Genomic DNA, 13876 nt, shown 5'->3' with positions numbered 1-13876 from the left:
TATATATAATTTTAAACCTACAAATGTAGTCTAATAATAATGATATGATGTACGCAACCTTACCTTTGTGAATCTAAATAATTTTTTATCATTTGAACAAGACACATGCAAATCCACACCCTCCCCCCGCCACCCCCCCAAACAGAGACAAATGAGAAAAAAAACACCCTACATACAATGGGAAAATATGACTTGACCCACACACACGAAAGAAAAAAACACCCTACATTGCAATGGGAAAATATGACTTGATATTACAACCAAATATCAACCCAACCACTTTTTCTTTTCATTAATGAGCTTTCTTTCATTTCTGGGTTGGAAGAGACATAAAGCTTGATATAACATCAAAAAAAGAAAAAGCCAAAGAACACAAAGTTCAGTAACCTATAAAGTTTTTCCAAGAAATATAACTGGCAATTAACATTCAAAGTAAGATCAACAAAAATGTCAAAAACCCCCAAGACCAGAAAGGCACAATACACAATGTCTAACGGTCGACAAATGCTACACTTTGTAGCAATGAACATCCAGCCAAAAGAACGTCGATGCCATTTCCTCAGCTTTATCATAAAATGGGTTGGTACATTTCTGTGTTTACTACAAATCTTGTGACCGTCTTACACAACGACTGACCCTTTTCTTGAATTCATCTCTTTTTTCCCTCCATTCCTTCTGCACAAAACCATAAACGATACATTAATAAGATATTAGAAGGCACTTCAGGGTATCGGGCAGAACAAGTGATTTAAGGAAACTGAGACATTTGACCATGAGTTGAAAGGGGTAACAAATGAAACGGTTAGAAGTGTCAAAGAAACAAGGAGAGAGACGACCGATGGAGGTTAAAAAGAGTGAAAAGAAACAAAAGAGTGATTCAGAAATGTGTCTATAGTTCATCCTTACTGTACAAAACAGCTTCCCTCAACTATAAAGAAGAAATTACATATGTCGTCTGCTTTCTATTTTTATCAGCACCTTTCACTCTAACAAACTCAAATATCTTTCACCGGCTGATTAATCACTATCATCACACAGACTTAACTGCATTATAAGGTAACTCCCACAAGTCGAGATATCTACGGACATTTTGTTTATAGAGAGCTAGTTGTGGGGATATTACTATGTGTAAAACTCACAAAAAGAAAAAAAACTAATGAATGTGTAAAGAAATATGAACTACAGAAGGTTCCCATGGAGTTTCAACCCTGGTCTGTGTTAGGCAGTTCATTTACAGGGGATCAATAAGAAAGAATTTAGAAATCAAGTTACTTACAGCAGCTTCCACGTTAGCAGGAGACTCATCATTAGGGCTTGAAAGCATGGATATGATGCTTAAAATTATACTCTCCACCTGCAAAGGACTCTCGAAGTCAATTTTGATTCCATAGAAATATATCAACTACTGCACAAATCAATAAGCAATAAATAAAGAAGCACTGAAGTTGGACGAGATATAAAAATTGAAGCAATTACACAGAGATAGTAAAGCAGAATTATGCAGAAGCAGGCAGCTGAAATCACAAGAAAAAGAACTGTCACCAGAGGTGTCCTCACATTTGACATGCATCATTAAGTTTGGCAGGCATGAGTATGACCAGAGATTATAATTCTAGTAGAACACCGAACATGTCAGAATGCAATGCCAATGCTTATATAAAGGAATCGGTCAATTTAAAAGGGGAGGGGACCCTTTGATCAATGGAACCGGTAGTGTTCTTTTCATGCATGTGCATTTGAAAATGAAGATAGTAAACAAGTTGATGCATTTGACAAAGGAATGAAGGATTTAAAGACAAAGAGGCCATATTGAATTCCACGACCTACTCAATTGCAAAGTACCAGGATATTTTGAGAGATTAAGCATTAATAGAAGTAATGACCAATAGAAGGCTAAGGCAATCATAGGATGTACAACAAACATTATAGATCCAGGTTCTTGAGGTGATACATTGCCTTCTCAAAAGAGGAGCAATGCGTTGAATCAAAAGCTCATTAATTTTGTTTTTTTGTTATCGCCTAAGATTAGCACCGCAGAAGATCTTCATAGCATTTGTTTTGTTTTGTTTTTTATTTATTTTAGTAAGGTCAGAAGATCTTGAGAGTTGAAACAAAAACAAGAAATAGTAGCCAAATCTTGGAGAGACATTAACCCCCTCGTGTAGTACACTTTAAGTTTTTTTTTGCAGTAAGCAAACTGAAAAGATAAGGCAAAATTTTCCTCCATGCAGTTGGTGGGAGGTTAGAAAAAATAGGAAGAAAGACAGATATTCTGCATTCACATTTCACAATGGCATTTGTGATATAGTCATACCGTGTGGACAGGAGACCAACGCTCACTAGCATACTCATAGCCATTTGGATCATCACCAGGGGGGTGAAGAATTGAGATGCAAACCTTCCCATCAGAGTAAACTGTATGTCATACCAAAATACCAAGCAAAAACTAAAATCAGTGCTGACGATGGTAATGAAGAACAACCAGTTTATTGAGCCTCAAAATAGATAAGTAGCTACAAACCATTAGGATGCCAGATCTCTGTGGTAAACCTTACAGTTGGAGGACTGTTGGGATAATTTTCAGGAAAGCTCATGATAGCATTAAAGAAACCCCCTTCACTGCAATAATAGCAATTACACAATGTTATACTCTTAATTAAATACGACAAACCTGTCATATTTTAGCATATCTAAGGTTAATACAACAATCACAGATTAAAGGAAGTTAATAGGCGAGAATGCAAACTATAGAATAATTCGTTCTCAAAACCATGACACCAAGGACACAAAGTTAGCTTGTAACAATCCTTTTTTTCCATAAATTGCTTCGCCCCGATTCTTAATTTAAGCAAGTTTCTAGGATAAGAAAATTATGTCTTTTATGTCAAACTAGACTCTTCACTTGTACTAGGCAAGATGAATCTATATACTTCAATTGCTTGAATTCTCAAGACATGCTTCATATCAATCATAGACTTTATAGAGATGGGCAGAACTCTCCCTCTGAGATGCTGGACATACTCAATTGGAATGGGAAACACTATTCAATTGGTGTACTGCTTAGCAGTCCCCTAAAACCGGTACGAATGAATCTATAGTTATCAATTTTCATGGGTCGGAGGGGCAATCGACAGGGAGTTCATCATCAAGAAATAATTGAATGACCAGACCCTTCTTTTCAACCAATCAATGCAATCCTCTTTCTACTCTGCTATATTCCATTTAATTCCAATACAAAGATACCAATTTTACAAGATAACATTAATGTATCATGAAATATCAGTAGATTACAGCTCAACAGGAACCTGAAAATGTTCAGAACCCAATTACTTGACTCGACCGCACAGCCATTTCAAGGGAAAATTTACACCAAAATAACAACAAATTCAAGAAAAAAGAAGCTACAAGCCCAAATTAAAAATCAAAACTTAGATTAAATGAAATATCAATAGAATTACAGCTCAACAGAATCCTTAAACAGCTCACAACCCAATTACTTGAATCATCACACAAATTAACACCAAACAACAACAAATTCAAGAAACAAAATTAGCTACAAACCCAAATTCAAAATCAAGAAAAAAACAAGGTGACCACTCACTATAAAGTATCTTGAGGTCCAATAATGGTGACACTCCATTCAAACAAGTTGCTTTCATCAACCAAACCAGCCGAAAATCCATCAACTGGATGTTTACAGAGATCTGCAAGAAAAAAAGCACAAATCAAAAAAGAAAACAACCCAATTCAGTAAAAATTACATAGAACCCCAAAATGGATACCCTTAAGTTGTTTCTGAAGGAGAAGACTAGCTTGTGAAGCCATACAACTTCAGAGAGAGAGAAAAAAGAGAAATTCTTCTAGAGAGAGAAAGCTAAAGACTACAAAAGGGATTCTCTCAAGAAGGTTCTAGGGCAGCGAAAGAGACGAAGTGAAACAGAGATTTATGGAATTTATACAGACAGGGGCGGTGCAGTATAAATTTTGGGGGTTAAAAAGTATCATTTGGAACCATTTGTGAGAGATCGCGTTTGGATTTAAATTTTACGAGTTCAATACTTCATATTTATTGAATTTTTAGTAATAACATAGGAAAGTTCATGATTATAGTTAAAAAATTAAATCGAATCGCAATCTGAATCAAATCGATTAAAAAACTTGATATTTGATTTGATTTGGTTTTAAATTTTAAAAACCGACACTATTTGGTTTGGTTTTACTAAAAAACAATCGCAAAAATAACCAAATCGAACCGATAACTTAGGTGTATAAATTCTATAATTATTTATATATTATTCATAAATGAAATATAAATATTTTTGTTAAATTTTAATTAACATAAGTTTTTAACTTTACCATTTTCTCAAGCCAAACACTTTAGCCCAACTATAACAATCCAAGTCCATCAAAATTCATTTTAGTCGTTGCTTACCCTACTTCACATAAAATAGTCACATTTTCTCTTAATTGAATCAATTTGTTCGTATAATGATAACTCTAGTATTGCTTAATTGAACCGACAATAGTTTTTTTGTGGATTGTTCATGTACTAAGTGTTTGTGTCTATCGAGATATGTACGTCCTAAAAAAATTATTACTTTCAAACCGAATAAACCAAAAAAACTGAACCAAACCGACAATTATTTTTTTCGTTTCGTTTCGTTTGGTTTTAGAAATTTAAAAAACCGACTAGATTGATTTGATTTTGGTTTTAATCAATAACCGATTCAAATTGAACCATGAGCACCCCTAATTATATAGGTACATGAGTTTTACTATTGTGAAGAAATTGAAATTTTGATTAAGTTGAAATTAGGGACGAAGATAGAAGATATCGAAAAATTACATAGTGAGTATGAAGTTAAAAAGTTGTTAAATTCGGTTGAAACCTAAAGGCAAAGTTAGAAGATATCGGAAAGTTATATGATAAATGTAAGTAATGAAAAACGTTTGATTTAATTGAATCTACGGCAAAGGTGAAGGATATCAAAAAATTACATGATGAATATAAGTAAAGAAAAATGTTGGATTCAATTTAATCCAGGGGCTAAGATAGAGGACGTTAGAAAATTACTGATGAATAGAAGTAAAAGAAAAACGTTGAATTCAGTTAAACCTAAAAACGAAAAATAGAGGATATTGATCTTGGGCGTATTTATGTCTATTTACTACATTTTACTCATATATACCCTTAGTTTTAAGAGCATTTTTACTACATTAATTGTGTGTGTTTTAAAGAGTATTGCGATAATGTGCACTAAGATATATGATTAGACTATGCATAGAGTTTGACGAGAGCTGAAGCGATGAGTAAAGCTTAGTAGCAAATCAGAGGAATGCGGGGGGAAAACTAGACAAGTGAAAACTGGGATTACTATTTTAATACTCGATCATTATTAAAATAAATCTATTGTTTGTTCTTGAACTTGAGAGATGAATAGAGAGATAAAACGTGAAATATAAGGAACATGATATTTTCTCGCACATAACTAGAATTTATTTGTATCTAGAATAGGGATACCTAGTTACCTTGCTTGATTACGAAATAAGAAGAAAGCTTAGTGCTCCGCAGTTGATTCAATCTATCCTGCTCAATGATGTGGTTAGATTGTCAACTGTGGTAGGTGATTAAAAGTCAGGAGATTATAATCATAATATCACCCTTATAAATCAGTGATTTGATAACCTTCTGAAATCCATTGAGGTGATACGACACATGAATTCTTAGTTACTTAAATTGCAACCCTAGAATTTTTCCAAAGCATTGTTATACTTCAAAATGAAATTGAACGGTTGCTATAGTTATTTAATTCTAGCACTCTTAGTATTCAAATATTAATCAAATTCTTGTGGCACACTTGCATTAAATTGTGAGAATTAATCTAATTAGGTAAATAGTAAACCGACACGTCTCTATGGATTCGATATTCGACTCCTAAAAGGGTCACTTTATTATTTACACTACCGTGTATACTCTCATGTGCATTTGGACTCAACAAATATCGAAAAACTTCACATAATAACTCTATGTAAGAAAAAAAATGTTGGATTTAATTGAACTTAAGGATGAAGATAGAGGACATCAGAAAATTACATGGTAAATATAGATAAAGAAAAATATTAGATTCAGTTGAACCTAAGGACAAAGACATAAGACATTGAAAAACTTTACACAATAAATCTATAAAAGAAAAAATATTAGATTCAGTTGAACCTAACCTAAGAACGAAGATAGAGGACATTAGAAATTACATGATAAATATAAATAAATAAAAATGTTACATTCAGTTAAACCTAGGGACGAAGATTAGAAAAATTATATAGTAAATGTAATTTTTTTTTAAAATGTTAGATTCGATGAGTATATGAGCAAAAATAGAAGACATCAAAAAGTTAAATGATAAATGTAAATAGAAAAAAAAAACGTTGAATTCAATTAAACCCTAGAAATGAAGATTGAGGATATCGAAAAATCGAAATATTATATGATAAGTATAAGTTTAAATAATCTTATATATATAAATTAATTCCCTTTAGGAAAGATACATAGAGTAATTGGTAAGGAATGAGTTGAGTGAGCTAGGTAACTTTTTCGAAAAAAAATGGACCAATTTCATGGGCATGTCGACATGCAAAAGTGGATCCACACATTAATGTGTATGCTAAATACTTTATAGGCATACTTTATAAGTGTCTACTAATTTAAAATTTTGAATTTGTCTAACTTATAAGTAACATTTTTGTATCGATATAAATTATGTTAAGATGACTTCAGATTCTTTTATTCTTAATCAAATATTTAAATTTAATTTATAAGAATAAAAATAAATTCTATTGAAAATATCATCTAAAAAAAGAGCCTTGTAAACTTCAAATTTAAATTAAAACGAGTTTTAATGTGAAAACAAAACACCGAACCAAAGCAAATGGTGTTTAAAAAGTAATGGTCTAAATGATCACTACTAGAAAAATGTAAATTACCTATGAATTTTACCTAGAGATTTTTTTCGCAGATTTTTCCTATGAATTTTCATGCAAAAATTTGAAATTTCTAAATTCTAGAACTGTTTAATTACATGCGAAAAATATTTCCCTAGAAAAATTGGTAGGTAAATTTGACGCCATTTCCACAAAATTAATACATGGGGAATTATTTTAATCTGCGGGAACTGTTTTCATAGGTAAATTCGCAAGTCATGAACAAAAACTAATTTCCATATTAGTTTGCAAGAAGATCCCTAGGTAAAGTTACTTGCAGATTTAGCTAGGATTCTTACATGGGGATTTACCTAGGAATATTTTTATATGTGGTATTACTTGAGGATTCAAGTTTCACGAACTTTGTTGGAAATTTATTTATTGAGGATCTCTTGAGAATTTTCTTACCTAGAAAATTACTTGAGAATTTTACTGCTACAAATTTGTTGGAGAATTTTTCTGGGGATTTATTGGAAATATGTAATTGAAAATTTTATTTTTTTGAAATTTTAATTGGAATTTTTTCTTGAAAATTTATCTAACTCCTCTTTTTATTTGGAGATTTACCAAGGAATGTTTTCTTAAAAATACGTTTTGGAAAATAAAAGTATAATAATGTAAAAAAATATATAATTATATGACAAAATGAATTTTATTAATAAATGTTTACTTTTCATTTCCGGGCCAAAAAAATTACGTATTATACAATAAATCTCACTCTAATAACGTGTTGGAACATTACCGAAAAAAAAGGTGTTTGGAAACAAAAGGCGTAAAAGAAACATTTGAAATTGTCATATTTAATTAAGTACTTTTTTTCTTTGTATAAATGCCATGAGCATTTTTCAATTCTTTTTGAGTTACATGTAAATAATTTAATCCCATGTAAAAATCAATGATGCGATTTTTTTTTCGGGTTTGAATATTACGAATTATAAAAATTACATAGCTAGTTATTTATCCAATAGAAAAATATCTGTCATAAAATATTATTAATGTTGATATAATATTATTAAAAAAAATATTAAATTGTGTAGTGTTGAGGTCAATGCATTTTTAGGTAGAAAAAAATCCATTTATATATATATTATTAATATGAAGTTTAATTATCTCATTCAATAACAAAATTTTATTAAATGAAAGAAATAATTATATTTTTTAATTTGTATATCCAACTTATAAATCCTTTTTACAAGTATTAAAAATAATAATTTGTAATAACTTTCTTGCACTTTAAACTTATAAATTATTTAAATTATCATTTTACAATTTTATTTGTACACAATTTCTATTAATATATATATGAGGTTAAAAAATGTTTATAAAAAAATGGAATAACACCATGTTATTTACAGTTTTGAAAAATAGATACCTTTTCTAATACCTAAATTATATTCATCTTATTAAGTACTTTGTGTCAATTTCTTATTTAAGAGGTTCTTTCTTATAGATTTTACATTACGTTTCTTATTAATGATTATTGTTTTTTCATTGTTTTATTCTTCTTTTATTTGGGTTTGATGCACTTGAGCCAAGGGTCTTTCGAAAACAACTTCTATATCTCTACGAGCTAGTTGTAAGATCTGCGTACAGTCTACCCTCTCCAGACCCGGTTAAGTGAGATTTTACTAGGTATGTTGTTGTTGTTGTTGTTGTTATTAAAAGATATATATTCTAAAAGAATAATCTCTTTTTGATTAAAGAACGTGAATAAAATACATAAATATATTTAAAATTGTGCCATATTATAATAGTGTTTATTTCTATTAATCTAAAAAAAAAGAAATTAGAGAAATATAAATATTAGAACATTTTTTAATTTAGTACTGAAAATTTTTGGTATAATTCCCTTGCTATCTTTGTACCACATCGGATGAACCTCAAGAATAGACAAAATACATGCCAACATGCGTATGCTTTTCCTCCGTGGATCATGCATGCACTTTTGGATTTGTACTTAGATACTCCAAAAGATTCAAAGCACCTAACATGCTATGTTGTTTTGATGTCGATAATTAAATCACGAAATAAATTTTGCAACATTCACATTTAGATTGTGAAAGCTTAGATTTTCTAGCTTTTTATGTTTGAATTTCATGAGTCGTTCACAAAGTTTGAGTCTTTAACAAATTTTCAAACTTCACGTGATTATGCTGAAATTATATTTATCAAAGTTTTGAACATTTTAGATAAAGATATTTTTATTCATAAATGAATTTTAGCTTTAAAATCAATCATTACTCAATTATTTTTCATGTGGTATCCGATATTAATTAGTAGTGCAATAACTTGCTAGACTAAATTTCACGATGAAGAGTGGATCGAAAACAATGTTGTCACAAACGTAAAAAGTTAGGAATCATGAAATTTGAAACAAACATTCTTTTTAGGAGCTTCAATAATAAATAATGAAATTATTTATGAATTCAGATTGATTATAATTTGATTTCTTAACTAAAAATAGTGTAAGTTTATCGAATGAAATGTATGCTTGTCAAGTCCAATCCTTTGTCTTCACTGATCTATCACTTTGGTGATTGAATATATTTTCTCTAACACTAACTCTTTCCATGAACCTAATTTTGGTGTTTTTATCCAATAGCTTCAAATATATTAAATATATGTTTATATCAAGAAATGAACATTTCTTATTTATATTGTTTAAGATCAAATAACATCAAGTGATATAAGAGAAACAAAATGGGCATTTGGTCTAGTGGTATGATTCTCGCTTAGGGTGCGAGAGGTCCCGAGTTCAATTCTCGGAATGCCCCAATTCTTACTTTTTGGTAAATTTTTATTTACTTAAATGCATATAAAAAATATATATTTAAGTGTATCTGACAAAAATTTGGTATGAAATTGTTAATTAAAATGATATAAAATATAATTAGTTTAAATTATAGAGATCGTGAATTAGTAAACATAGTAAAGATATTTATGTAATTAGATAGTTTCTCCATTTAAAATTAAGCATGTTAAGTTATTTTGGTTGGTCGTATAATAAGTTTTTGTTTTTATTAATTAATGTAACAATATCATTTAATACGTGACATCGATATATCTAGTATAAACCAACATCTTGGAATTAACAAAATGAGTTTATCATTTGAAATTCAAAATTGTTAACTTAAAACAACTTTAAAATACTTTTAATAAGATATAATATTGTCTGTTATGAACAAAATGCGCATAATTCTTTTGGAAAATATTTCACATCATTAAGAATATCATGCACATTATATGTATCACATTTCCCCTCAAATATCAATATAAATTTTGTTCATACTCGACACAAATCAGTATATATATATATATATATCTTGAATAATTAACTCAATTTTACAAGCTCACAACATTTATTTTGAACGGACTAACATGTTGAATTTAAAGTAAAGTTCAAAATTATTTTTGTAGATTTAAATTTAATATAATTAAATGCCTATATTAACGTTTAAAATTAAAATGTTAGTACTTACTAGAACTTACAATACTAGAGGAAAAAGTAAGAAAATTGAGCGAAGCATTATGAAACACGTCTAGAACTGTAGAGAAATCTCCAGAACTTACCAGAAGCTACAAGCAATTGGTCAAAAAAAAAAAACTTTCATCACCAAAACTCACCGTTTTTGTATCCAATCTACGGTTACCTAGAAACTTCGAGAGACTCATTTTAACTATTTATACTCTCCTCATTTTTTCCATTTTCATTCACATTATACCAAAAACAATCTGTAATTCTGTGATACTTTGCTTTACTAGTTGAAATTACTCTCTGTTTTCTTCGTTGTTGTGAAAAAGTTTGAAAATGGCCGGAAAAGGTGAAGGACCGGCGATCGGAATTGATCTCGGAACGACGTATTCGTGTGTAGGTGTATGGCAGCATGATCGAGTTGAGATTATTGCGAATGATCAAGGGAACAGGACTACGCCGTCGTATGTGGCGTTTACTGATACGGAGCGATTGATTGGAGATGCTGCTAAGAATCAAGTTGCTATGAACCCTACCAACACTGTTTTCGGTAAGTTCTGGAAATTCCGTGCTTTGTGATTGGTATTTGTTATTTATGATTCTCTCTTTTTGTTCAGTATTCGAACTAAGATTTTGAGTTTATGTTCAGTATTTGAGCAAGTATTATGAGTTTATGTTCAGTATTTGAACTTATGTTTGGTATATTGGAGCAAGGATTTTGAGTTTATGTTTAGTATTGGAGCTAGGATTTTGAATTTGATTAGGTTCTCGATTAATCATTTATACCTATTAAGCTAGATTTTTGAAAACATAAATTTAGTGCAAGTAAAACTGTATCTCTTCTCTGTTTCATCAATTCATCAAGCTTATTGGTCCTGATTTGTATCTGCATTTTCAACTTATGGTCTGTTGATCATAAGTAATCGTAGCTCTGCCCTGGTTTTGTGCTAGTTTTTTATATAGTACCATAACAATGTTGAGTGTTCAATTTAAGCTTATAAGAAGTGGAATCTGGCGAATTTGTCCAGCTTAACCATGTTAGGCTAAAATTATCAAAGATAATAATTTCTTGTTTTTGTATGCTGTATTTACTCTGCTGTAGCCACTGATAAATTTTTAGCTTACCCAAATTATCTGTTCAATTGAAGTTTCAAGTAAGAAAGAAAGTAATTATGTTTGAATTCATGCTGAAATCTTTTATAATTTGATTGCAGATGCGAAGCGATTAATTGGTAGGAGATTCAGTGACCCATCAGTACAGAGTGACATGAAGCTTTGGCCTTTCAAGGTCATCCCAGGACCTGCTGACAAGCCTATGATTGTTGTCAATTACAAAGGTGAAGAAAAAGAGTTCTCCGCAGAAGAAATCTCCTCCATGGTTCTTATTAAGATGAAGGAGATTGCTGAGGCTTTTCTTGGAATAACAATAAAGAATGCTGTTGTTACTGTGCCTGCTTACTTCAATGACTCTCAACGTCAGGCTACTAAGGATGCTGGAACTATTTCTGGGCTCAATGTTATGCGTATTATCAACGAGCCTACTGCTGCTGCAATTGCATATGGACTTGATAAGAAATCAAGCAGTACAGGGGAGAAGACTGTGCTTATTTTTGACTTGGGTGGTGGTACATTTGATGTCTCACTACTTACCATTGAAGAAGGTATTTTTGAAGTGAAAGCCACTGCTGGTGATACTCATCTTGGTGGAGAAGATTTTGACAACAGGATGGTTAATCACTTTGTTCAAGAATTCAAAAGGAAGCACAAAAAGGACATCAGTGGGAATCCTAGAGCTCTTAGGAGATTAAGAACTGCATGTGAAAGAGCTAAGAGAACACTCTCATCCACTGCTCAGACAACTATTGAAATTGATTCTCTTTATGAGGGAATTGATTTCTACACGACGATTACTCGTGCTCGGTTTGAGGAGCTCAACATGGATCTTTTCAGGAAATGTATGGAGCCTGTTGAGAAGTGTTTGAGGGATGCTAAAATTGACAAGAGTGGTGTTCATGATATTGTTCTTGTTGGTGGCTCTACTCGAATTCCAAAGGTGCAACAGTTGTTGCAGGACTTCTTTAACGGGAAGGAACTCTGTAAGAGCATCAACCCGGACGAGGCTGTTGCGTATGGAGCTGCTGTGCAAGCTGCAATCTTGAGTGGTGAAGGGAATGAAAAAGTTCAGGACCTTTTGCTGTTGGATGTTACACCTCTTTCCCTTGGTCTGGAGACTGCTGGAGGTGTTATGACCACCTTGATTCCAAGGAACACCACGATTCCGACTAAGAAAGAGCAGGTGTTTTCGACCTACTCCGACAATCAACCTGGTGTGTTGATTCAAGTTTATGAAGGTGAAAGAGCCAGGACTAGAGATAACAACTTGCTGGGGAAATTTGAACTCACTGGCATTCCTCCAGCACCTAGAGGTGTCCCCCAAATTACTGTATGCTTTGACATTGACGCAAATGGTATTTTAAATGTCTCTGCTGAGGATAAAACCACTGGTCAGAAAAACAAGATTACCATCACCAATGACAAAGGAAGACTATCTAAAGATGAGATTGAGAAAATGGTTCAAGAAGCTGAGAGGTACAAAGCTGAAGACGAAGAGCACAAGAAGAAAGTGGAAGCCAAGAATGCCTTGGAAAATTATGCCTACAACATGAGGAACACCATCAAGGATGATAAGATCGCTTCGAAGCTTTCTCCTGAGGAGAAGCAGAAGATAGAAGATTCTGTTGAGCAGGCAATTCAGTGGCTTGATGGGAATCAACTCGCGGAGGCTGATGAGTTTGAGGACAAGATGAAGGAGCTTGAGAGCATATGCAACCCCATTATCGCGAAGATGTACCAGGGTGGTGCTGACATGGCTGGTGGCATGGATGAAGATGGCCCTTCTGCCGGTGCTAGCGGTGCTGGTGCAGGCCCTAAGATTGAAGAAGTTGATTAAGCTTCAGATTATGATGAAATCTAGTTCTAAGTAGTAGAAGAAATAAGATGTAGTGTAGTTGTAGTTGTCTAAACTTGTTTTGTGTATGTAGAAATATCCTTGATATTTCATCCAGTCTAGTCTTTTCCAGTTTGTGTTTAACATTTTCTCTGTCCTTGTTTATGAGTTTTATGCAACTTTCTTTCATGTAGATCACTTCTGATATCCCTTTGCCTTTTCTTTTATTTCCTTTGGACATTCACACATCTCTAAATTTAGAACACTGCAACCAGAAATTATTAGGCTAAGTGAGAATAGACGCAAAACACTAAAGAAAAATTGTTTTCCTCCTCTTGAAGTTGACTGTGTATATTGGAATTGAGTTTATTAGAGAAGTCTAAACTATTAAATAATGAAAACATTAAGCCACCGTTGTAACCAATGAAGCAAATGATCGGAGAATTTATGGAGGAAATTGGGTTATTGAAAATATTATA

At 32.0% G+C, this 13876-nt stretch overlaps 2 protein-coding genes and 1 non-coding gene across 3 annotated transcripts; 2 read left to right on the top strand and 1 right to left on the bottom strand.

Moving 5' to 3' along the window:
- Window positions 1-378: 378 nt before the first annotated feature.
- On the bottom strand, window positions 379-3913 carry LOC102588776 (ubiquitin-conjugating enzyme E2 7-like). The gene is given in 6 exon segments (NM_001288134.1): window positions 379-675; window positions 1277-1354; window positions 2315-2415; window positions 2522-2619; window positions 3602-3704; window positions 3783-3913. Coding segments are annotated over 6 exon segments (498 nt in total). The 5' UTR covers window positions 3826-3913; the 3' UTR covers window positions 379-600.
- Window positions 3914-9680: 5767 nt separating this feature from the next.
- Window positions 9681-9752, top strand: TRNAP-AGG (transfer RNA proline (anticodon AGG)). Its single transcript has one exon. It is a non-coding gene; the product is annotated as a tRNA-Pro (tRNA).
- An 870-nt stretch (window positions 9753-10622) lies between these two features.
- LOC102588449 (heat shock cognate 70 kDa protein 2-like) lies at window positions 10623-13595 on the top strand. Its single transcript, XM_006365643.2, has 2 exons — window positions 10623-11000; window positions 11665-13595. Exons 1-2 carry the CDS (start codon window positions 10787-10789, stop codon window positions 13398-13400), a joined length of 1950 nt encoding a protein of 649 aa, XP_006365705.1. The 5' UTR covers window positions 10623-10786; the 3' UTR covers window positions 13401-13595.
- The last annotated feature ends 281 nt before the right edge of the window (window positions 13596-13876 follow it).

The sequence above is a fragment of the Solanum tuberosum genome, unplaced genomic scaffold, assembly GCF_000226075.1.
Source record: "Solanum tuberosum cultivar DM 1-3 516 R44 unplaced genomic scaffold, SolTub_3.0 scf00577, whole genome shotgun sequence".
Classification (NCBI taxonomy): Eukaryota; Viridiplantae; Streptophyta; class Magnoliopsida; order Solanales; family Solanaceae; genus Solanum; species Solanum tuberosum.
The sequence above is the reverse complement of the archived record's forward strand: the minus strand, read 5'-3'. Positions and strand labels throughout refer to the sequence as shown.

Bases quoted from the DNA above. Each gene is read 5' to 3' on its own strand.
- LOC102588449 (XM_006365643.2), top strand. From the start codon at position 10,787: ATGGCCGGAAAAGGTGAAGGACCGGCGATCGGAATTGATCTCGGAACG. The intron at 11,001-11,664 runs GTAAGTTCTGGA...ATTTGATTGCAG, and splicing joins CCCTACCAACACTGTTTTCG to ATGCGAAGCGATTAATTGGT.